Raw genomic sequence first — 26,371 nt, forward strand, 5'->3', positions numbered from 1 at the left:
GGCACAGTCCAGACCACGCTGCGCTAGTTGAGAGTTGGCTCAGTGAGACGAGCACCAGCTCCTAAAAAACACAGCTTCCTGTATCACCTTACTGGAGGTCTCCCATCTGGCCTGTCCCTACTCAGCTCGAGAGATCTAACAATATCACAGCCTGCATTTTTATGCTGGTTATGAAGCGTGTAATTTGGCTCTCTGGAATGTTTCCTGACACACTGCATTAGCGATGCAGTATAAAATATGCTGGTTTTATGAAATGCCCGTATCAAGGGAGAATTTGCTCATGCTTTGTTTGGCCGGAATGTTTTAAATGCAACAGACAAAAACCTGGCAGATGACAGACTATTAAGAAGGCCTCTTCCCCGGTCCTGGACCCAGACATCATGGGGGACATAAATTGCATGACCCCGGTGCACTGTCATAACAAAGGAACACACCCTTCGTTCGTTATCATTTAGGCGGCACCGTGGAGCCAGTAACCACAGCAACAGGAGGGCTAAACAGGAAAAACAAACTGCTGCAATGAATCAACCTCTTCAAAGGGATTAGAGAGGCCCACACAGCCCATCCCGATTCACACATTTTATGACATCTCCAGCAATACGTGGAAAAACCAGCAATATTTAAGAGATGCTGTCAGGTCACCTTTGGCTTTTATAACAACCTGAGACAAGTAGAAAATAAAGGGAAATGGCTTGTTGTTCAGGTGCTATTTGGAACCAAGACGTTGATCCTTCTTAGGGTACAGTACACAGTTAAAGCTGTTCATGGGCATTAGCTGATAGACCAGTGCAGGGCACGCGGCCCGTCAGAGAAATCTGCTGGCGGGCTGGGACGGTTTGTTTACCTGCAGTATCCACAGGGTCGGCCAATCGCAGCTCTCACTGGCCGTGGTTCGCCATTCCAGGCCAATGGGGGCTGTGGGAAGCGGCGGCCAGCACATCCCTCAGCCCACGCCGCGTCCTGCAGCCCCCATTGGCCTGGAACAACAAACTGCAGCCAGTGGAAGCTGCGATCAGCCGAACCTGCAGACACTGCAGGTAAACAAACCGTCCCGGCCCGCCAGCGGCTTTCCCTGATGTCAAAGGTGCTGATCCCTGGGCTAGTGAGTAATATAATGGCGGAAACAGCACAGGGTGGGCTTGGAGTGGGCTAGCAAGGTGGGTATGTACCCAGGGTCCAGCCCGCTCTGCTGTTTTCCCTGCTATTGTCATCTGCCCAAGCTGGATTCAAGCTGACTCTCTCAGGCTAATCTGTGCACGCTTCTGTTGTGTAGACAGACCCTTAAGGAGAGGTGATACTTCAACACAAGCTTGTCCTTGACAGTTGCACTGGTTGTGTTACAGCAGTGGTGAGGGGGCCCACTGGGCTAAAAGCACTAGTAAGACAAACAAAGGGTCAGAAAGAATTCCTGCTCCAAAGAGCTTTCAGTCTAGACAGGGGAGGCATCGAGCCACAGCAAGTCAGTGGCAGAGCTGGGAACGGCACCATGGTTTCCCAACCCCTCGGTCACCGTGCCATCCTGGTCTTGTGCCTCAGTGATTCACCAATATTCTCACGTCTACTCTTACAATCTGGGCTTGCCTAGCGTGTGCCTCTTTATACTCAAGTGCCAGAGAGTTGAGAAGGAAATGAACATCCCCACCATACGTGTACATTCGCTTGACTGCTTTCATTCCTTTCCCCTCCCCAAACACAGTTCAATACTTCTTTTGCATTGTAACTTAAAAAACACCTCCGAGCTACATCCTGTACAGAACACACTTCCCATCAGCTGGACTCTGTTGTTCCAGGGTTCCATCTGAGTGCCAATATTTACACAATAGATATGCCCAGGGTAATTTACATATCCCAATACAGGCCTCTAGTCAAAAGCAAGGGACAACGGATTTGTAGATGTTTAAAACTCTGCCGCTTCACCTACTATGACCTCAAGAGCATCGGGTCACAGCTGCAGGCATACTCTGCCAGTCCGTTTTGTTGTAGACAGCAGGCTGGATAATGACAGATGCAGTGAACCTGAACTCAGATTCTCCATATCATTGATCTATCCCAAGGCTAGAGCATGCAGAAAGAAAAGAGTGTGACGTGCAGTCATATCCAGCAATAAGAAGAAAGCTGATAAATCCATTTCCCCCATGAGATAGGTGGAATCGGAGCTACTTTAGAACTTGCTCATCTCTGATGTTACAATGCTTTAGACAACCCAAAAACGTAGTCTGTTTTAAGAAGTCGAAGTGAATTTTGTGCTTGTGAAAGATTGGCAACTCATTCCTCACCCAACTAGATACCTCAGTTCTGATCTGCAATACCCATGCTATGTTAATCAGAGTCTAATTTATGTGTCTGCCAATTTTGCTGATTTATGTAGCCAGTTAAGAAAGGCTGGTGCATTAGCCTAACGACACAGGTTCCCTACTCCAACCCCCAAATTAACCCGTGCACGTGTCATCGGGACAGTAAGGGTCCTTGCGAGCAGTGGTCACAAAGACAAACCTGAAAATGTGAAAATAAGGACAGACAAACACGTATTCCTGTTTTTTAAATCTGCTTTCTGCCCATGGGTAAAAGCCCCAGACCCAGAGAGATCAAAGGACCCGTTAAGGGCTTTGAAAATGCTACTGGTTTTCACGGACTGGGGAAGACAGTGGTGCCATTGACATGGTCTGTGGTTTACGGTCACAACAGACTCCAGCTGAGGCAGGAGAACAAGGAGCCTTCATTTCAGCCTGCATTTCCTCAGCTCTTGTGCAATGAGGGTGACCATATTTTCCAAAGGGAGAACGGGACACCCCCAGCCACTTGCCCAAACTCCCACCCCCACAAGGGGCCGTTGCCCGGTCACTGGAAACCTGCCAGCCCCCCACATGCTGGAACACTACCCCAGCCCTGCCCCTCCCGCACCCCACGAGCAGGGCTGGCATCTCCACTTGCCCCTCCCTCCCCACACATTCCTCCACACTGCATCCCACTTCTTTTTTTTTTGGCAAAAGTGGGCATTTATCCCGTTGACTAAGTCAGCAAGAACAAACGGGACAAATGTCCACTTTTTTTTTTTGGGGGGGGGGGGGGGGGAAAGAAGTCAAGATGGCCAGGACAGGGCTTTAAAAAGGGACTGTCCCGGCCAAAACAGGACGTATGGTCACCCTACCTGCAACTCAACGTGCAACAATTCAGGCAAACATTAGTGCAGATCAGACTGGCAGTTAGATGGGAAGGGAGAGAACTGCGCAAGGGGCTGAGGGAAAAAAGCCTGTCCTGGAAGCTAGATTTGGGGTTTAAGACTAGACCAGAAGGAAATTTTAATAGATTCCCCATCAAAAGGACAAAAATCCCACCCTGTAAGTGCTGGTTTTGGCCAAAACCACAGCCCTCACTCCACCTTACACAAAGCCCTATGTCGCCTCACTTCACATCTATAGCTCAAGAGTGAGAAAGCGGGCCCCGCCTTAACCCCCCCCCCCCCCATATGTGTGAACGAGATGGAAGATTGGGCTCTGGGCTGGCCAGCTACTCACGGTCTCCTATCAAACAGTGGGATTGCATCTCTGCTAGGTACCTTCACAGCATGGGGCATCCCAAGCAATAATATGGAGATATGCCTGTTTCATAGAAGTGGACGGGGCCTTGAAAGGTCATCAAGTCCAATCTCCTGCCTTCACAGCAGGACCAAGTACCACCCCTGATAGATTTTTGCCCCAGATCCCTAAATGGCGCCCCCAAGTATTGAACTCACAACGCTGGGTTTAGCAGGCCAATGTGCAAACCACTGAGCTATTCCTCCCCTCACATATAAATAAAGCAGCCCTGTAAAAAACAGCTGGTGCAGCCATAGGTAGCGCTGGTTTTAAGACTAGGTTAAAACAGGGACCCATTTTCTAACACGAGCGGATTCCAAGCCCAGGTGAAAAGAATGAATCCCTTTATTGTGAAGATCGGTTGAAATTCAAGTAAGCAACGTGACGGGGAGTTGTCGGCGCCTGCTGCTAGACAGGCCTGATGAACTCTGATAAACTCCAGGCACTTTAGCATGAGCAACCCTGCCAAGCATAGAGATACGTAGGCACCTGAAAGGAGGGAGATTAATAACATAGCAGGGAGGGAGAAAATTCTCCTTATTGAACAATCAGGAGAGCAAATGAGTCAATTAATAGGGATGGATCTCAACCAAATCCCCATTTCCAGCCTCTGATCTTGGATTTCGGCCACCCCAGCTTTGTGGCTTGGGCAATTAGACTTGCCAGGTGGGTCGTCATTTTATCTACCGTTTAAAGGGTGACTTGTGATATTGTTAGGATGTGGACAAATTGGAGAGAGTACAGAAGAGGGCAATGAAAATGATTAGGGGGTTGGGTCACATGACTTATGAGGAGCGGCTGAAGGAACTTGGCTTATTTAGTCTTCAGAAGAGAAGAACGAGGGGGGATTTGACAGCAGCCTTCATCTACCTGCAGGGGGGTTCCAAAGAGGCTGGAGCTCGGCTGTTCTCAGTGGTGGCAGATGACAGGACAAGGAGCAATGGTCTCAAGTTGCACTGTGGGAGGTCTAGGTTGGATATTAGGAAAGACTATTTCACTAGGAGGGCAGTGAAGCACCTGAATGGGTTACCTAGGAATCTCCATCCTTAGAGGTTTTTAAGCTTGACAAAGCCCTGGCTGGGATGATATAGCTGGGGTTGTTCCCGCTTTGAGCGAGGGGTTGGACTAGATACCTCCTGAGGTCTCTTTCAACCCTAATCTTCTATGATTGTACAGATAGGATGTCACATGGCAAGTGGCTGTATGGAAGTTTCATGGAGACCAAGAAAGAAGAGAGAGAAGTCACGGATTTTCTGTGAAGATCCCCACTTCTGTGACACAGCAGGAAGGCAACAATCCCCATATAAAGTTCCAGTAAGAGAACACTACAAATACAGGGATGAACCAATCCCTGGCGTAACTCCACTTCACACCAGAGAGGACGCTCCAAGTCAAGCAACACAAGTTAACTGACTCTTTTCTCACAAGAGGTAAAACTAAAAAAAGTTTTGCTGAGTAACAACAAAGTGAGAGGAGTGGGAGGAGAGGGAGATGGTAAGTCAAATATTCAAAAGATATAAACAATAAGATGGGAGATGCTAAGGGAAAGCTTAGGCTAAATAGCAGAAAAAAGCCTTCCCAGCAGGGAGGTCTATTAATGGAAGCCTGTTGTTTGGAACATTTAAAGCTAGACTGGTCAGAACATTAGAAAAATGGGCTATAAGGAGAAATACTGCATTGGCAAGAAGATGGGTTAGAGAACAGGATCTTTCCTGACTTCTAGAGATTTGGATAGCGGGCTTCTTTATAGACTAGCCTGAACCGGAACAGGTTGCCAAAAAGAGTTTTATGGTGCTCTGTTCATTCCTCAGCACAGCAAGACTGATGGCATGGTATATTTCCACATGCGACTGGCAACAACAACAACTACTGGGTATTGAGTCCCAGATGGAATGGCTACCATATAGTTGTGTCTGCATGCTACAGGGACACACTGTGCTACTGTATTGCTGTTGATGCTACATGAAGGTGAAAGGGGATCTCAGAGGCTCCAAAGTTTTGCTGTAAAATAAAAGGATTAGTTGGGCTGTTTGTGGGAGGGTTACGATCCGATCTCAGCTGAAAAGAGATCAGGTCTCCACTATGCACAGAAGTTACAGTTTAAACACAACTTTAAACTGGTGCAACTTCTGTGTTTGGACATAGCTTCAAACTTGCAAAAACAGGACAAGTAGCACCTGCGTCCACCCATTATGAAAGACGTTACGGGTTCACAGCCATCCCTGCTAAATGAGACTGGAGGAGATGGCACTCCTGAGTATCAACCACTACGACGAGGCCAAGATCATGCCATAACCAGAGAAGCATTAATTGGCTCTGGCTGGGTAGAATTTAGAGTAATTAGCAGTTTTGTGCATGTGGGATCTCTACAGGCTTGTCTACAGTTTTGGGTACCGCTTTTCACTATAGTGGTTAAACAAAACAAAAGACAAACACGGCACCCCTAACCAAGATAGTTAAACTGGTGCAAGAACTGTTCAGAGCAGGCCTCACCTGGCTGAACTTGCCTTTCAACACCTATGAAATATAAACGGTATCTGCTTTCAAGAACGGGCTCCCCATTTTTGGAAATCCCCGGAATGCAAGGTTCAGAGGTTTTGGAACACACCATAACTCAGAGAGCTCCCATTCAGAGAACGAGGCCAGCTCTGCTGTACCAGGATGTGCATGACTCATTTCTTGGCTGTCCAGCTGTTAACATCTGTCTCTACTTTGTCGGTCCCATAAGAGGAAGGAATCCACTAACGTCATATCGCCCTTTAGGAGTGGTAGCTTATCAGATACACAAGCACTGCAAGAATTCTGGCTTGAAGTTATGTAAATGGCATCAATACCAATTAAGAACATTCTTCTTCACAGTGTATATTTCAGTGCAGAAGCCAAAGACGGGTAGTTATGGCCATGGGATTAGCAGTCCCTAGTTTCTGCATCAGACACGTGTTACACTTACTAGAAGATGTGCTCTGATTAAAGCCATGAGGGAAGTAAATCTAATGGGTACTGGAGATGAAAGTTATTCTGTAAGGAGAACGGGAAATACCTCGTATTATTTCGGTTCTGCTTCTTCCCCCTTTTCTCCAGGAGTATTTAATTCCACCAAGAAGGAGCTATTTCAGAAGCTAGCCTGTAACTGCTGAACTCCTTTTCAGTCTAGTGGGTCTTGCCAATGAACAGCAGGAAATCAGAATTTGTATGTGTAGCATTTTGAAATAGGATGGAGGGAGGGAAGAACAGAATTAGATCCAATTAGATTATGGCCTTTGCCCAAAACCCAAGCACAGACATGGATGTGACATGTGTCCGGTGAACTCTGTTGTGTTAGCAAACAATGAGAACAAAATCTGCCCGTAACATAACAATGTTTTTTTCCTTTGGACTTAAAGCATCCAACTAACCCAAATATATACTGAGGGTGACTCACGCCAGAGTTAACTGGCAGTTTGCTTGCTGAGAAACAAAGACACCTGGCAAACTCTGATTCCCCCAAGCATGTTTTCCTCCAAAATTCAACAAAAGACGAGACATTAGCAAGAAAAAAATTCCTTCTTACTCCAACTTTAAACATGTTAACTAGACACGGCCCCAAAGGAGTCAGAAGCGACACCTGCTGGAATTCTGTTGGTTCTCAATGGACTTCATACGACATTTGCTCGAGTCACAAATTAAGAATGATTTTTCATGCCATTAATTCAACCCAGAATCTGGAAAAATATCGAGCCACGCCCTGTCACGGCATTCAGCTGTCCTTACTGATTGGACTAGTCTGTTGATGGTGCATGAAGTAGACAAGAATCCAGCTTAGTTTTCCATAGCTGGTGTAATGTAGGCATGGCCGAGTATAGTATGTGTATGGTGTCAGTGGATAACACCGGTAGTGCCGGAGGAAACCTACTGATCAGATACTGGATATTTATTGCTTTCGACATGGCTGTGCCTAGAGGGCCCGAACTGCAATCAAGGTTCCATTGTGCTAGGTACTGTACAACCATCTAGGAGTCCCTGTCTAAACAGAGACACCAGAGTGGGAGGGGAGCTGAGGAAGTGAAGTAACTTTCCAGGTTAGAGCTTGGCAGTGGCAGAGTTGGGAATAGAAACCAGGTCTCCAACTCCCTGTCCACCAGCCCATGCTGCCGCTCCCAATACTGAGAGGGGCGATACCATTTTAAGTTCTTTTCCAGGGGTGGCCAACCTGTAGCTCCTGAACTGCATGTGGCTCTTCAGAGGTTAATATGCGCCTCCTTACCTAGGCACGGATTCCGGGGCTGGAGCTATAGATGCTAGCTTTCCCATGTGCTGGGGGGTGCTCACTGCTCAACCCCCCGGCTCTGCCCCAGGCCCTGCCCCCACTCCACCCCTTCCCCCAAGGTCCCTGCCCCTTCCCCTGTTATGCCCTCGCTCCTCCCCCTCCTGTGCATGTGAAACAGCTGATTGCGGTGGGAGGGAGGAGTAGGTGCTGATTGGTGGGGGCTGCCAGCAGGCGGGAGGCGCTGGGGAGCGGATGGGGGGCTGCTGACGTATCACTGTGGCTCTTTGGCAATGTCCAGTGGTAAATTCTGGCTCCTTCTCAGGCTCAGGTTGGCCGCCCCGTCCTTTCCAAATGTAGCCGCTCTGTAGAGCTTTCCTAGGGTCTAGAGCTCTTGCCACCTTTTCCCTCCTGGCATTTCTGGTGCAGACGCTTTCATACGCTCACCCACTCCCTAGTGTCAGAGAGCAGACCTGAGGGAGTCAGACACTCCCAGCATCTCAAGGCTTGTCCATGGTAGCTGGGAGAGCCGCTTCCCTGGGGTGAAGCGGCTCAAGACTCGGTCAGTGCTCCCGTTTCTGCAGCATTAACAAGGGAGCGCTCAGCGAGAATCCCAGCGCGCAGCGTGTCTGCCAAGGGGAAGGCAGACACGGCTCTGTGGCACAGCCAGCTCTAAATTCAGATCACCTGCCTTGTGTCATTGCTACCCACTGCAGTCACAATTAGTGGTGTTCATTTGACTTCGGGTTGGCTGTCTGTCCACATCTGCCCACGGCACATTCTCTGGGCTTACCTGGGATTCTTCATTCCTCACGGGGTTTTCTATGGACCTGCTGCCTTCGAGGCTGTCCGCCTGCTTATATTTCCTCATGATCAAACTGTCCACGACCCAGAACATAACAGCCTTGGAGGGGAAAAGGAAAATAAAAAAGTTGTTCAAACAGCCCAGATGGCCAATGACAGACTTCGGATGGCCAATCTTCAGTGCAGCCTCAACTGCGAGGCGGTAGCAGCAATAGGGGGCTGCTACAGCTTTAAAGCCTTACAATGACCACCAACAGCTCACATACAACCTGATCCTACCGAGCAATTAGTGACACACGTTAAATACCACGTTACCCCTCACTGACACGAACGGAGTAGAGGCCACTCTGCAGGATTAGGCCCCATGTCTGCAAGAGTTTGACCAAATGTGTGTTTGGGGAGTTATTTTCTCTCCTCTGCGTTGAAGCCTGGTCGGTTTGTCAGAGCAGGCACTTGCTGGAGGACCCTCTGGAAAAGAGATTAAACAGTAGACCAGGGCTGTAACTGGGTCAGAGTGATTTCCCACCATGCTCTGCAGCTGTAACTGGCTGAAACACGATGCATCCAGAGCCAAGGTTCACCCATTCAGCTTCCCAGAACAGTTGTCAGTGCCTGCACTGGCTTCCCACATGCTGGGAAAGTTTGCTCCTGAGCCAAGCAGAAGTGGCAGCAGGGACAAAATTACGGCCATTCAGGGCCGGAGGCACATCCCGCATGGGGCTCCCACGGCCCCACCTCCCTCAGGTGGCAGCAGGTTTCCAAGTGAAGAGGAATGAGGCTGATCACCCCCCTTGGAGGTACTGCCTCATGAGTTGGCAGCATCAAAGGCACACACACTGTTTGTATTTTCAAGCTTTCCCCACCACCTGGGAAACCAAACACAGCTCTTCTAAAAATGAAAGCCAAGTTTCTGAGCTCACCATGTGGCTGCAGGAGCTGGCATGTTGTTTGGCTGAGAGCAGCCAGGATGTGTTTGGCGCTCTCAATTACTTAACCGCATCAGCACGCATGCCCAGGTGGATTCTGGCCACAGCGATTGTGGTGACATATTTAGGAGATTAAAAAAACCTGTAGTTTCTGTATGAGAAACCAGTGCCCAACTGAAGGGCACCAGCTCGGCAGCTGTAGGCTTTTTCTCCACCTAGTTAGAAACTGCAGGGGACAGCAGCTTTCCCTCCTCACCAGGCAGTCTTCTGAAGGGGAAGAAATATTAGCTGCCGCGAGCTGTACTGACTCATGCATTTTGCAATCCTATTCGGATGAGAGTTGCAGTGTCCTGCCTCACTGAATGTAACCTCCTCTTGTGCCAGTCTCACTCAGCCCACACTACTCTCCACTCTGAATTTCCTCTTTGCCGTCCACATCAAGTTCAAACAGCTTGTCTCCGTCTGGAAGGGTTCTGTATGGCTCCTCTGATGCCTTACTCTCTTACTGGGAGGCACCTTGGCCTAGTGACAGAGCACTGACCAGAACTCAGAAGACCTGGGTTCTAATCCCTGCTCTGCCACTAGATGGACTGCTGGGTGACCTTGGGCAAGTCACTTCCCCTCCCTGTGCCCAGTTTCTCCATTTCTAAAAGGTGGGGGTAAGGATACTCACATCCTTGTAGATCTACTGATGAAGAGTGCTCTATAAGAGCTAGGTATTGCTGACTGCTTCTGGCTGGCTGGCTGCACTTCTCCCAAGCCATCCAGTGAAGTACGTCCTACTTCTGTCTTAGCGTCATCTTCCATTGCATCCCTTATGTTTGGGACTCTCCATCTCCTTGTGTGCGGTCACCAGAGAATGCACCAATGTGTTGGAGATCAGGAGGAGAAGAGCAGCCATTTTAACCACAGGGTCTTAGCAAAGTTGAGACACATTGCCAAGGAAGGGAACTCTCCAGTGATAAATGCAGTTGTTCCTGGGATTTTTTCAAATCCCCTAGAAACTTAGGAGACAGTTTCCAGAGAAAAAGGAACGGGAGGGAAGAAGTGGCATAGCTGGATAGGACGGATGCATAGTCTACCTTGAACTTCTTGCATCCTGAGTTGCGGTGGGTGTAAAGACGTTCTGAATGGAGCAGGACACCATCTGCCATGGCATGTCGTGTCAGACTGCAGTGGGACATTCCATTTCACAGTTCAGAAAACATTCTGGTCCCATCAAAAATGGCCTAATCAAAGGTTCAAAGCCTCTGAAGGCAGACACGGAAAGGATTTCCAGAGTGATGGTTTAGAGACGATTAACAGTTTTTGGGACAACAGAACATTTGGCTGGACTTCAAGCAAGTCCTATTTTAAAAGGACCTTCTGTTGCAGGAGGGCTAATTTTATACAAGAGCATCAGAAGTAAATATAGGGTAACTTTGTTCTAAGTATCTGAATTACCACTTCCTCCCTAAGGAGTTTTACATCAGACTGAGTGGAAGAAGTTTCAGCCAAAAACTCAATGGACTTTTTTGTTGATTCTTCCCAGTTTTGAAGGCTGCCAACCCTAGGGAAATCTATTTGGACAAAGAGGTTTGCAGACAAAGGGCCTGATTCTGACAGTACCAGCCTCTCCCAATGGGCTGGATTCTCATTGGATTTGGTAGCATTTACACCCACGAAGCCCTGGCCTATTTGACTCTGGCTCATTGACCACAGAGTAAAGGGTATTTGCCTTGCAGGACAGGGCCTGTTTTGGAGTTATAATTGGTATTTAACGTGTGACATCACTAGAAAACTACCACTCAGCTGTGAGTTCTGCCTTTTTGGATCAAATTCCATACACGAACCAGTTCGGCTATTCTTTAAGAGCATCATTAAAGAGGTGAATGGTTGGCTGATAAGGCCGGAGTTCAGAATTAAGTGCTTTTCATCACAGAATGCAACTAACAGCCGAGTTTTGGACGCCTGGGACGTCATGAATAATTGCAAGGGAAACCCAGATCCTTCATTTGTCCCTCGTCAGGTCCAGTAGAGGAGGAGGCGATTTTTAAGTACAGCAGGACAATCTGTCCCAAATGATCAATTAAGCAACAGACTTTTGTCTGTCGCAATGGATCACGGTGAAAATCTAGAGGCCGTATCTTACTCTTTGATTCACCCATAGAACCCAAGTCACCTCATTGTCCTCACCTTCACTCTATCCTGTCCTAGCCCCACCTCTGTCATTTTCATCTTACAGTTTAACTAGAGCCTTCTAGGCAGGGAACCTCCGTTTCAGAAAATGCCGTGCACATTGCATTAAGTACTTAAAAAAACCCCAAAAGCAGTCACCACCTTTCATCTCGGAAACCCTAAAACCACATCCCCGTGCATTGTATGTGTCGTATTCTTACAAAAATATGCAAAGACAGACAGAATTAATCATTAGCTAGGGTAGAGATCTCAGTTTTGTGATGTCCGAGAGGCTTAATTACATCACTCCACAACTCAAATTGTATCAACACTGTTGCTTGAAACAATTTATTAACTAGGAGACGCTAGCGTCTCAGCAATAAAGGGCTTCTGCATAGACTGATGAGACGGGCAGGGTGGTCTAGTGGGTAAGGCAACATCTTGAGAATCCCGAGAGGGAAGTTTTATTCCCAGCTCTGCCAATGACCTGTTGTGTCACTTCTCACTTGCTTGAAATAGGCCAAAGCAGAGGACGTGTACAGCACGTCTCTGTTGGGATGCCTAGGCCCAACGAACCCATAGTGTTTTCAGAGGAGTCTTTGGCTTCACTTACGTTGACTGTAAAGGGCACAATGAACATGACCAGGACGAGCTCTAGCTGAGGGTCTGGGATATAGTCCAGTAAAATCTCCTGAAGCTGCAAGGGAAACAAAAATTAAGCATGTTGTTAAAATACATCTTGGTTGCATGCTATTAACCATGAATTGCAGCGACCTTCCTGCAATGCCAGATTCATGGCAGAGGCGGCTGCTGCCTTTTTTACCCCGCCGCATAAGCTAGAAGAACACAAGCTAGTCCACCCCATCCCAGACGTTCCTGGAAGCCTGAGGCCAGGCAGATGTTTATTCATTTATTAAAGTGCTGGTCTTCCACACTGTAACACTGCATTAAAACAACAGGCAGATTTTCCTTGGATTCTCTCACCCTGGCTGCAAGACAAGCTTATGGGACAGCAGCCTGGCATGAGGTGGCCTAGAAGACATCCAGAAGAATACTGCCAGCCCCCAGATTCACATACCAAGAGTGGAGAAATCTACATTAGCGGTTCAAGTCAGGGGTTCAGAATACTGGTTCCAACAGGAATGAAACGCTGATGTGTCCCAACTTAATGTCTCCCACTTGTTCCATCTCTCTGGACACACACAGTTGCCGTCTACTGATAGTCTTTGTATCATAGTAGCAGCTAGTGGTCAGAACAGTTCAGAGCCCTACTGTGTTAGGTGCTGTACAAAATATAATAAGACAGCCCCAGGCTACAAGCTAATCCATCCAAGGACACAGCAACCTATTCAATGAGTCTCTCTATTGGTCAGCTTGTGACATGTTTCCCTGCCACTAGCCATTTCCCCAGATGCAGTAACCACTAATGGGTTATTTGAGGGCTCCTCGTGAGTGATGGTCTAATAAAGAATTGGTGCACACAGTGCAATGGAAACACCCGCCCTCCCACTCCAGAGGGGAACATAAACCAGTCACTTACCTTTGTCCAGCCAGGGATGAACAGGGCCAGGCTTACCACAGTCTTCTCAAAGACCATTATCAGCAAGTAAAGGATGCACTGGCCAATCCAGGCAGCAGCTTGTGGAGGGTCACCTGGGAAAGTAAGTTACACCTGGAGTATAGAACAGGCGTAGAAAACTACCCAGAGGAATATCAGAGTACCCTAATGTAAAACTGTATGGACTGATAATGGGAATTAAGGAGACTAGCACAGGAGAAGCGGGAAGTGTGTGTACAGTGCCTCAATATACCAGCTTGTATGCGTACCTCTGACCCCTCCTAGAAAGGATGCTAATCTGCTTGGGTGTTGCAGTGATCCAGGTGGAGGACTAGAGAGGAGATACATTTTACTGACAGCTACTGGAGGTCTTCCTTCATCTCAAGATGTAGAAGCTTACGGTTTTGGAGCAGAAAGTTGGCTCCTTTCTTCAGACAGGACATTAAAAATGACTCTGGTCCCCATTCAGAATGTTTTAGATTGAAAACTGAGCAATACTCACACTCCATTGAAACAATTCCTTCCAACACGCACTGCTTTGCAGGTCATCAAATTTAATCTGTCTTGCCCCATCTAGCTTAGCCAGGTCCTCTGTCCTCTTTAGTTTAAGAGAATCTACATAACTGTGCCAGTGGCAAGTTTTGCCATCTCTTCATATCCTTTTCCAGGCTATTGGGAACAAATTATATATGGGCCCAGTAGCAGACTAACAGGATAAATTCCATGGCTTGTGTTTTTCAGGAGGTCAGACCAGAGCCAGTGGGCCCTTCTGGCCTCAAAATCCTAGTACTGATCGTGGATACAATGCACTGCCATGTTGAGAAACGGTTTATTCCTATTCAGTGCTGGGATAACTCCATCCATGTCTGAAATGCAGCCCCTTCTGGTGTAAGTTGTCAAATATGCGCTCCCGCGCTACACCAGGCAGCAAGCTCAGAACACAGCCTCCAACTGTAAATTCAAGGGGAACTTTAGGCAGCATCTGGGATTTCCCCCACATTGAATCTGAAAATGCCAAGGGTATATGGTGATCTAAATGGCCACGGCCTCAGTTGTCAGTATCACCCGAAAGGCAAAGTTTTCATAACCAGCACTACATCCAAGATAGATTTCATCTTACATGGTGTGGCTGTATCAGATATCTGTTAGCTGCTGATGAGAGCGGATGGCTGAGGACGTAATACTTAAGGTCTGAGACACAGGGCCTCCATCATCCCAGGTTTTCATGTAATCCAATCTGAAAATCAATGCTAGTTAAATATGGATGATAGGTACCTAAAGTGAAAATTAAAAGCTTATTTATTATTGTTAGCAACTATAATGGAACGATATCTATTACAGACAGGAGCGTCAGGCCTCAATAAACATCCTGCCAGCTGTTCATTATCTTCCTAGGCTCATTGCAGTCCGTCGGGTCTGCAAAATTGGGGCTGGCAATATATAGCTCTCTCGAGACACATGCCACATTTCCTCCTGACACTCAAATACTAAGAGAGCCTCTGGTGGCATCTCTGTTTCCAGTAGACCAGAGCCCAGAACCGCAGCTGCGCAGGAGAGTCAGAGCAAAGCTCCTCTGAAGCTGGAAGGTGATTCGAGGTTGGATCAATTATTTGATCCAAATGGGTCAGGAGGTCTCTTGGCCTTCCCTTCTCATCACAGCCCCCAGCCCTTTAGGGAAACCCCTGCTCAGTTCACCCCCACCCCTGGAGACGTTTTCGCATTCTGGACATCTCCGTGACAGCAGAGAACTCTCCTTGAGTCTGCTTCAACTCCAAGAGGCACAAGGGAAGCCATCTAGATCTCTTTCTCCAGCAGAATGGCAGCAAAAGCCATGTCCAGCCTGCCAGGGACAGCGCATGCAACCTATTAGTAAGAGGACAGGGCCAGCTCGTATTCCTATCGTGAAGGGTGATTCTGTAAACATGAGGCAGGTCAGACAACACCAGGGCTGTATCAGCTTGGGAGGAACGAAGGCCTTTTTCAAGCCGACACCTTGCAGGAGCAGTAGAAGAGAAGCACTGAAATGTTTGATCAACGTTTCTGATGCCTCCCAGGCTGAGGAAACACATCCAAGAGCCAAGGGCTACTAAGCCGTCTACACGCTTTTGGGGGATTTATTGCACCCGGTGCTAAAGGCAGCCAGGAACAGAAACACACTGAAATGTTTGACAGACGGATACAAACCAGCACGCCTGTGGGTTCTGGTGTTATTACAATGAACTGGGATCAAGCCAGCGCAGGAATTCCAGATGCCTAAGAACCTGGGGCGGCAAAGGCATCATCTTATTCCTTCCCTTCACTATAACTGTTGGAAGGAAGGGAGAAGGGGAAAGCCAAGAATGGATGGTTGCAGATGGGAACTGGGCAAGGGAGGCTGCTGAAATGGGGAAGGGTGGGTGGGTCATGGCGACAGGGACCAGTAAGAGGAAACAGGGCCGGGGAGGAAGAGGCATAGGTGGCAGGGCAGGGAAGGGAAGAAGAGAGGAGAACAGAAAAGGTAAGAGGCTGGGAAGGAAAAAAGGCCAAGAGGAAGAGAAGTGTGGGAGGAGTGAAAGGGACCCAAGCCAGCCAGCCAGCATGGACATTAGCTTATAGCAGCTGAAGCCTTGAACAGCGTGTGCCTGAGCTAGTTGGGGAGAAGCTGCCTGGTGGTAGTTGGGGGGCTGGGAGAAGCTGCTCCCGTTGCTGGCTTTAGAAGAGGGTTTCAGCATTTCAAGAGCAGTGCAGAGCCCATGGACTCATCCGAAGCCAGGGGCTGGGTTTTGCCCATTCCTTGACTTGGAGTGGGTTGGGTTTGGTTTTTTGCTATGTACCGACATCTGAGACATTCCCACACAACTCCTTGCATCTGAAGCCTTGGTGGATAATGCTATTCTACTCTAAAGCTCAAGCATAGACAAAATAAATCCATCCCTTCCCTTCTGCCTTTGAACTTGGCTTTCCCTTTTGTTCGGGGCACTCTCAGCCGGTGCGCACTGACTCCAGAATTGAGACCTTGAAATCACAAGCCCCCAGCTGCCTGCCCGTTACAGGCTGCTGCACAGCGGACACGGCACTGCGTTGCGCCTGCCACCATTCAGCAATGCTCATCTGGAGAGAAGATGCTTCATCCTGTGGATGGCTACAACTTTTACAGGCTACCTGTGAGAGGCTGGCAGACCGGATGCCAGCTCTTGACAAGGCTTTAGGGCTCAGCTGAGTACTGACAGTTTCATTACTGGAAAGTTGTCCAGCCCACCAGTGCATTAGTATGGTTACGATGGGTACTGGACTTATCATGGTGTGTTTAGACTTTATGAAATGCTTGTGTGTTGCTACATGTCTTAATCCTACTTAGAATGTCGATATCCTAAGGTATATAAGGGAATACTTCAGTGTTTGCTATATAGCTGTAACATGTTTGTCCTGAACTATGTAACTCAAACACAAAAAATGTTTACCCAGTGCAAAGTGCTAAATCCCTGTGAGGGGTATTACCTCTGGCCCATCTGGAGGGGCTATATCAGAACTAAATGGGCCATTGCGGGACGTCACAAGGCAAAGACTTTATTAATTGTCCATGAAGACCCACGAAGAGGCTACCTGCAAAAAGGCTCGTCCCACCAGCTTGAATTGTGGAAGAAGAAAATAAAAATAGCCGACAAGGAAATTTTTCAGCTCTTTGGCTGTTTGGACACCGAGGGCTCGAGCTACGAAAAAGCAGCGGAGACCCCCAGGGTCAACCTGGGTGAGCCCTAAAAGATACTCAGAGCTGACAGATTGCTACAACTCTGCCACCATTTGGAACCATAGACTGTAACTCATTTGTGACTGTATGTTTGCCAGCTTTAACCTGTAACTAACTCGCTCATTTCTTTTTCCTAGTTAATAAATCCTTAGTTCGTTTACTATAGGATTGGCTACAAACATTGTCTTTGGCATAAGCCCTAAGATACAACTGACCTGGGGTCAAGTGACTGGTTTCTTGGGACTGGAAGCAACCCAAATATTTTATAGAATCATAGGACTCGAAGGGACCTCGAGAGGTCGTCTAGTCCAGTCCCCTGCACTCATGGCAGAACTATGTAATAATTAGACCATTCCTGACAGGTGTTTGTCTAACCTGTTCTTAAAATCCTCCAATAACTGAAATTCCACAACCTCCCTAGGCAATTTGTTCCAGTGCTTAACCACCCTGACAGTTAGGCAGTTTCTTAATGTCCAAACTAAACCTCCCTTGGTGCAATTTAAGCCCATTGCTTCTTGTCCTATTCTAGGAGGTTAAGGAGAATATTTTTTTCCCCTCCTCCTTGTAACAATCTTCAATGTAATTGAAAACTGTTATCCTGTCCCCATCCCTTGGTCTTCTCTTCTCTAGACTAAACAAACCCAATTTTTTCACTCTCTCCTCATCGCTCATGTTTTCCAGATCTTGAAATCATTTTGTGATCTTTGGTGCATAGTAAACAACCATCATTAAGTCCAGCTTGCCTGTGTGACAATGCCCAAGGGGACTGCCTGTGACCCCATGGTAAGGCTCAGAGTGCTTCAGGAGTGCTCATTTGTTACTGGGTTGGTGAAATCAAATTGTAGAACGCACCACCAGTTTGTCTGCCCCGAGATTAGCCTTCACAGGCGTGAAGTACTCCAGACAGAGTGACAGTCTGCTCTCTCCTTCCCTTCTGTCCAGCAGGAGTCTGACAGGGTCAGTGCAATACCACTGATTGTTATCTTACCATCAGTGAAAGTCGTATTTTTAAATGTAGCAGGTGCCAGACAACTTCACAATGTACAACATTTCATCTTTAGTACCAAGGGCAGGCAAGGAAGTGTTATTTACTCCTTCTCGTAACACAAGAACTGGGCAGGGTGGGGAGGGTCACCAAATGAAATCAATAGGCAGCAGGTTTAAAACAAACAAAAAGAGGTATTTCTTCACACAATGCACAGTCAATCTGTGGAACTCCTTGCCAGAGCATGTAGTGAAGGACAAGACTATAACAGGGTTCAAAAAAAGAAGAACTAGACGAGTTCATGGAGGATAGGTCCATCAATGGCCATTAGCCAGAATGGACAGGGAGGGTGTCCCTAGCCTCTGTTTGCCAGAAGCTGGGAATGGGCAACAGGGGATGGATCACTTGATGATTACCTGTTCTGTTCATTCCCTCTGGGGCACCTGGCTTTGGCCACTGTCGGTAGACAGGATACTGAGCTAGATGGACCTTTGGTCTGACCCAGTATGGCTGTTCTTATATTCTTAAGGCAGGTTGGAGTAACAGCCAACCTAAAACTTTGCCCAAAACTCAAACCAAATACCAGCCTTTTCCTGGCTTTGAAGTCTGCTCAGGTTTTTCCTCCCTCATGTTCTGTTTGAGAAATTCAGCTAGCTGTTCATGACTTTCTTGTTTGCCAGGCCTACTTATAAAGAAGACCTGCTCACTCTAAGAGGACTTTATTTCTCTGTCTGCGGGAGAGTGATCAAAATACAAATTCAGCATTATGAATTTGTTGCATAGTACTTTCTAGATGCACTATACATAGCTGGGTTGAAAGGAAGGAAACAAACCCAAATACCTTCAGCAGCAGAAGCAAAACCATACTGGCCAGGTTGGGGTTGTATAAGTTTGTTTTTCAGCCTTGCTATCTCGCTATCTTGTGGTCACTGTGACCGCCTCAAAGACATTAGTCTTTCATCCTTTAACACACCTTGGAGGCAGGGTGGGATCCACATTTTATAGATGAATTGAGGCACAGAATAGATTCGGCGACTTCTCCAAAGTCACACAGGGAATCTGTGGCATATCCACACATGCGACACACTGGCAGACCAGGTGCCAGCTCATGCCAGAGCCCCAGGCCAATTCCCTTGTGTATTATTATTCCCATTCCCAGCCAATGGGAGCTGCAGGAAGTGGTGGCCCCGCCCACATTGCTTCCTGCAGCTCCCATTGGCCAGGAACGGCAAACTGCTGCCACTGGGAGCTGCAAGCGGCGGTTCCTGCAGACACTTAGGTAAACAAAGCGTCTCACGACCTGCCAGGGGCTTATCCTGAACAAGCCACGAACCAAGTTTGGGAACCACTGGTACAGATCAAAGTGATTGTTAAATGTAAAAAGGGAATTTGGTGTTTAAACTTCATGAAAACTGGTGGGATGTTACTTGCATTATTTTCACTTATCTGTATCCTGTTATAATGTAGGCGCAAACATTCACATTGTGTGTTTACTCCTGAAACTAAATAACCCATCAAAGGAGAAAGAAGCCTTGTAGAATGCAAATGAAGAACTTTAACAGAAAAGTGCTAATTTCAAAGAAAAAAAAGTCACTGTTGTGCGTTAGGATCGGAGGTCAAAGACTCAAAATGCATTCCTCACCTTCTATCATCAAAGGAAAAAGCCACATGGGTAGTGACATTGTCAGCTCGTTTTCTGTGAGAAGCTACAAGTATGGATTCACGGAAAGACCCTACACCTCTGGACTGTTTGGACTCTTCCAGGGAAGTGTACCAGATACAAAGTGGAGATATCCAGAGACAATCTGGATACCCTGAAAAAACTTATCACATCACTGCCACCATTTGGAATTAAACTGACTCACCTGTGCATATATTTTACCTGCTTTCACCTCTCAATAACTCTCATTTCATAGACTCATGGAAGATTAGGGTTGGAAGGGACCTCAGGAGTTCATCTAGTCCAACCCCCTGCTCAAAGCAGGACCAACACCAACTAAATCATCCCAGCCAGGGCTTTGTCAAGCTGGGCCTTAAAAACCTCTAAGGATGGAGATTCCACCACCTCCCTAGGGAACCCATTCCAGTGCTTCACCACCCTCCTAGTGAAACAGTGTTTCCTAATATCCGACCTAGACCTCCCCCACTGCAACTTGAGACAATTGCTCCTTGTTCTGTCATCTGCCACCACTGAGAACAGTCTAGATCTATCCTCTTTAGAACCCCCCTTCGGGTAGCTGAAGGCTGCTATCAAATCCCCCCTCACTCTTCTCTTCTGCAGACTAAATAAGCCCAGTTCCCTCAGCCTCTCCTCCTAAGTCACATGCCCCAGCCCCCTAATCATTTTCGTTGCCCTCTGCTGGACTCTCTCCAATTTGTCCACATCCCTTCTGTAGTGTGGGAACCAAAACTGGATGCAATACTCCAGGTGTGGCCTCATGAGTGCCGAATAGAGGGGAATAATCACTTCTCTCGATCTGCTGGCAATGCTCCTACTAATACAGCCCAATATGCCATTAGCCTTCTTGGCAATGAGGGCAACGGCAGCGGCTACTGCAGAAGCAGCATCTATACAGCAGTTCCTCATGTAGTCTCCAGTTAGCTAATAAACCTTAAGATAGTTTACTATAGAACTGGCCACCACTGTTGTCTTTGGTGTAAGATCTAGAGTACCAATTGAACTGGGGTAAGTGACTGGTCTTTTGGGACAGGAAGCGACCTAAATGTGATGTGATTTTGGGTGTAAGTAACCACTGTATCACAAAGTCCAGTTTGTCTGGGTGGCAAGACAGATTGGAGAATCTAAGGGGACTGTCTGTACTTTCCTGGTAAGACTGGCATAGTGATCCAGGAGTTCACATTTCTCACTGCCCTGGTGAAGTCTAATGACAGAACACACCACCAGGCTTGAGGGTCTGCCCTGTTATAGGTAATAATTGGAGATATACCAATCTCCTAGAACTGGAAGGGACCTTGAAAGGTCATCGAGTCCAGCCCCCTGCCTTCACTAGCAGGACCAATTTTTGCCCCAGATCCTTAAGTGACCTCCTCAAGGATTGAACTCACAACCCTGGGTTTAGCAGGCCAATGCTCAAACCACTGAGCTATCCCTCCCCCGGACTGTTTTTTGACAGTCCGCCCTGAAGTAGGCGCTCACAGTCGTGAGCCACTCCAGACAGCGCAACACCCAGGAATTGTACTCTGATCTTGCATGTCCAAGTCCTAATATAAACAATGCATTGGACAGGGCCCAACTGCAGTCAGGGTCTCATTGTGCTGGGTGCTGTACTGCCTCATCTCTTCCTCAAAGCGCTGACACCCTGAGAAGAAACGAGTCACCGAGTAGAAGAACTTGCCCAATGTCAGTGGCAGAGGCAGTAATAGCACCCAGCTCTCCCAAATCCCAGATTCAGTGTCCTACCCACTGGACCACGCTACCTCTCCATCCATCCTCTCTTGTGAAAGTCCTTAAAAGGCAGAGATAAGGAAATTTAGCTACAGATTCAGTCATCACAGGGAAACATGGTCCCAGAGAACAGATGCTAGTTTTATTCCCTCTCAAAAGCTTCCAGCCATCACACTACGGGACAGCCAGTCTGGTATGGTACTTGTATGGGTGGACTGCAGAGCCACACAGGAATTGGGGAACTCATTTTCCTTCATGTAGAAGAGGAAGAGAATAAGGCGGAGACCAGACTAAGCCTTGTGTTTACTGTGAGGCTGCCTAAACCCTTTAACTAGAGCGGTGCAAAACTCAGCTAGTTTGAGCCACGTGGCCTTGCAAACCTGCTCTTTGCTTTGGCATTTCGGAGAGAAACAAACAGATCCAAAAAACCCTCAAAGCAAACCCATCAGTTATATTGGAAACAGATGGCGCTGCACCTTTTGGTTGTGTTGCCATACCAGACACCAGCCTGGACTCCTGAAACTTTCAATAAGCCAGGCCAGAGTTTAAACCAGGCAAGTTTTGCCTGGTTCAGGGTCCACTATGAATGCTTCAAGTCTCTAGCCTGGTGATCTCAATGCAACATTGCTCATGTGGTTACCCCTTTACATGGTTATCCTCCACCACATACCGACTGCACACGTCAACAGAAGAGCTGTCAAAGAGGCACAGATCCCAGCACTGAGATGTTTCAAGCAACAGGTGTGGCTCAGAGCAGTTTTTTTTAAGCTGTTTTGTCCCTTCTCGTCCACATTCATTTTAATTTTCAAAACTGAGAAAAAAAATGTTTTAATGCAACAGAGGAAGACTCGGTTCTTAAGCATAAAGAAGTTTCAGGGTTAGACATGCATTGGTTTTTATCCTCTGACCAGAGGGTCTGTGGGTTTTGGAGTTATACTTTGCAGGAGTTTGGTCTCCTAGGAACAAGAGACTGCTCAGTGCCAAAAAATCTCTCTCTGGCCTGGGGCAAATGTCAAACTGTTTTATGGTTTTTCTTAAGCGGCTGCATGGCTGACTGGCTGTCAGTGGGATTTAGATCTTCTCATTTTCAGCCAGGAGCTCAAATCTAGCCCAGGGAAGCAATCAGCTGCAGTGATCAGGTGGCCATTGGGCTGCTATGTGGGGTGATTTGGTCGTCCGAGTCCTATTCGGCAAGGAATAGTGCCAATATTACAAGAATCATTAAACAGGCATAAGAGAACCCCTTCTTTTCTCCCGATCTACAGGTCAGCCAGAGGCTTGAACAATTCAATCTGATACAGTGCCCTGGAGCTCACCACTCCAGGTTTGGCCAGCCAGCAAGGGAAGCATCTAGATGCATGGTTCCTCCACATAAGGTAATAATTGGAGATATACCAATCTCCTAGAACTGGAAGGGACCTTGAAAGGTCATGGAGTCCAGCCCCCTGCCTTCACTAGCAGGACCAATTTTTGCCCCAGATCCTTAAGTGGCCCCCTCAAGGATTGAACTCACAACCCTGGGTTTAGCAGGCCAATGCTCAAACCACTGAGCTATCCCACCCCCCCAGACACCCAACTAGTACAGGAATTGACAGCCTAGCAGAACATAAACTTCCCACACACACATCGTGATGGATCTCACCTCTCAGATAACTGGGTTCCAAACGACTCGGGTTTTACAGACTGGCACGCAACACCTTCCTAGGCACACACAGGAGACTCTAGGCAGGTAGCTCAGAGCCCTGGGTCATTGAGAGCAGACTGCTTTAATCAATCAATGGGCAAGATGCTCCATTCTGCTTTAACTGAAGGCTCCAGATGCTTTTCACATAGAACACGTTCTAATCAGACCTTGAGATTCCACAGCCACGGAAACCGTGCAGCCTCCAAGTTGGACTACAGATGGGGCAGGGAGGAGGGACGGGTGGAACGCATTATCTGCCATAGTTGATACCTGAGAATCTAGGAGAAACAATGGATCCACTACAACCCCTAAGATTGCAAGGAATGGTAGCAAACTCAGGACATACACAGGGTGCCCTCATCCCCAGTCACAATTGATTCAGTCTGATCCTACCTGAGCTTACATTCCAATTCCTTACCTTTGTCGGCCTCAGAGAGCGCAGGCTACAGCATTTGTGTTAAGACTACAGGGAAATCTAGATCACAGCACGTCATTCATATAGCATGGATACTGCTGGGAAAGCCACCTCCTCTCTCCTGCACATACAAATTCAATAGCAGGGATGGAACAATGCAGAATCTCACACCTACTGACCATTGGCAGATGCAAAAAAGTCTTAATGGTGCCAACAGCAAATGGTTAATACTCATGGGTCAAACCTAATGGGTGGATAAATCGTTCCCCAGAAGAATACGAAAAGTGAACAGTAAATCCACTCAGTGCGGGGTCTGGGGAGGAAGGATACACACTGCCAGCTTTTGAGACTTCTTAGGTGAGGCAAGCAATCCCCCAAGTGAGTCTTCTCACCCACTTCCACAAGAGCCTGTAGACTGGTCAACTCCTCATTGAGATCAACACTGATCGTCCAACAAAATCAGCAGGGACACTTTGTACCTGTGACCATCAACAGGAGGAGAGAGTGAGCCACAGGGGATCCTCAGACCCATGTACTGCTCCCTCTGACACAGGCCCAGATAGCCTCCTCGCAAGTCCCATAAGGACAGACTAACCTCCTGGAGACACTGGAGGGTAAGTTTGGAAAGAGGTGATCATCTGACCTGAGCAAAACACTAAATTCCAATCCTGTGTATAAAAGGCTTCAAAGATATTCTTGCATTGTAGCTAGCAAGTGTTAGAAGAAAGTGTCTTCTCTGCTGTAGCCATCTGAGTCTTCACTCGCGTGTCTCCATGATACAGGAATGTCCTCCTCCTCATGTCTCGTGTATTCCAGTTGTGCTGGGAGTGAGAGCCTCCCAGTAGCTTGCAGAGCTTGAATACCTCACGAGCAGCGCTGCTTTCTCTCACTCCAAGCCGTTACCACACAACAGGATTACTTTTAATCCATGTGGCTTTTACTGCACTGAGCTGTCAGCAAACCCCACACATCACTGTCTGACAGCTTTATTCACTGCCTTTACAAAGCCATATGTGCACGGAGCATATACAAAATGGTTAACTGCAAACCCAAGAGCTAAACAGAAGCTAGAAGGCAAATGGAAATTGAGAGTGTGATGGTTTGAATACTCTACAGTAGCATACAGAGGTACAGTAATAATTCTGCTGGAAGTAAATTTGCATTTAAAGGTAACATTTAATTGAACACAACACTGATGGAGAGTGCCGGCTTGTCAGCTCTGGGGAAGAACGTCTTATTTAACCACAGGATCAAGGGCAGCAATGCACAAGCCTGTCGCATAGGCTGCCTCAATGCAACTCGTACCGAAGGTGCAGGTACCACCTGTCAGAGCAGATTTTCATCACCCTTAGCATCTGGCAAGACTGCCAACAAGGGTGCCAGGCAGGCCAAATCCAACATGAACATGGAGACCCGACTTCAGTGGGCACTGGATGAGTCCAGAGATTGGGCAGGGTCCTGGATTCATTGTTCCAGTTCAGACCCCTCTCCCGAACCACTGGTAACTGAAGTACAGCCCTATTCTCAGTTCAGTTTTCATATCCTACAACTGCAGGAGTTAATTCCCGTTTAAGTTCCATGCATTACAGTGATTCCCCAGTGCCCTGCCCCTTGTGGAGGCATCTGCACCCGGGCACAGTGGGTGCATGCAAGTGCAGAATTCCAGTTTCACATCCGCTTTGCCCAGGTGTAAACACTGCCAGGGGGGGCAAGGCAGTGAGAGATCAGGCCTTTGGTGGTGTTGGACTATTAGGGTCCCCTCCCCCGTCACTTTCCCCCACATACAGGAGCAGTGAGCTAGAATGCCAAGTCAGTCCCCTTCCCCACGGCATCTGGATATTTTTGGTAAGATTTAAGCACTAACAGACCGCTCTCCCTTGGCTGCCCAGGACGTGGGAACACTTGTTATGGAAATATTGTATAAATACCATGACAACAGGCCCCAAAGCATCCCACACAGGTCCTCAGTTAAACTCAACAGCTGGCACAGAGCATGTTCTCCTACGGCTAACTTTGACCAGCCAAGTTCAATAGGGCATTAAGCAGCGTTTAAGGGTTCTGACCAGCACGTCTTTACATCTCCAGCCAGTAAACTGAACGAATCATCATGCTTGGAACCTCCAGAGTCACTGGAGCGACAGGTTCATATCCCAGAAATAGCCACTCAAGCCCTCCTTTCTGGAGAGGAAACTGAAAGGCATCTATAGGAGGGGGATGAGGATGTAGGTAGGGGGATGAACAGGTGAGAAGGGATGTAAAAAATATTTTCAAGCAAAATTGACGTGCATCGTAGTAACTTGCACCTTGATCACAGCACATATTCGTTGTTCCCTCTCCCCAGTCCTTTGTTAGCATAGTGTCTATTTTAGACTATGCTCTTTGGGGTAGGAACCATGATTTCACGCGAGTCTGAGGTGCCTGGCACGGCATGGCTCCCTATTGCTTGCAAACCCCTCATTGCCCACTTCATTTTAAGTGGTCTCCCACAGCACACATGGGTTCCTTCTGCTTAACAATTTTTCCCAACTTGTATTTAGCTCAGGTGAGGTCTACACTAAAAAAGTTAAGTCGACCCAACTACATCACTCAGGGGTATGAAAAATCCACCCCCTTGAGCAATGTAGTTAAGCCCAGGTGTAGACAGCACTAGGTTGACAGAAGAATTCTTCATAGAATCATAGAATCTCAGGGTTGGAAGGGACCTCAGGAGGTCATCTAGTCCAACCCCCTGCTCAAAGCAGGACCAAACCCAACTAAATCAGTTGACCTAGCTCCTGCTTCTTGGGGAGATGAATTAACCACAGCAATGAGAAAACCCCATCCTGTCACTGCAGGGAGTGTCTACACTGCAGCACTAACATGGCAGCATTTCTAGTGAAAACAGAGCCTCA

At 47.6% G+C, this 26,371-nt stretch overlaps 1 protein-coding gene across 2 annotated transcripts in view; it reads right to left on the minus strand.

Moving 5' to 3' along the window:
* Positions 1 to 26,371, minus strand: part of LOC120397486 (store-operated calcium entry regulator STIMATE-like) — a 71,105-nt gene that overhangs the window by 2,348 nt on the left and 42,386 nt on the right. The window contains exons 5-7 of one of the 2 annotated variants that reach the window (XM_039523404.1): positions 13,246 to 13,358; positions 12,319 to 12,402; positions 8,612 to 8,722 (exon numbers count right to left, since the gene is read on the minus strand). In XM_039523404.1, the coding sequence (XP_039379338.1) occupies positions 8,612 to 8,722; positions 12,319 to 12,402; positions 13,246 to 13,358 (308 nt within the window). The remainder of the gene's footprint in view (positions 1 to 8,611; positions 8,723 to 12,318; positions 12,403 to 13,245; positions 13,359 to 26,371) is intronic. The other variant, XM_039523414.1, reaches the window with a different exon arrangement.

This window comes from Mauremys reevesii, linkage group 1 (assembly GCF_016161935.1).
Source record: "Mauremys reevesii isolate NIE-2019 linkage group 1, ASM1616193v1, whole genome shotgun sequence".
Classification (NCBI taxonomy): Eukaryota; Metazoa; Chordata; order Testudines; family Geoemydidae; genus Mauremys; species Mauremys reevesii.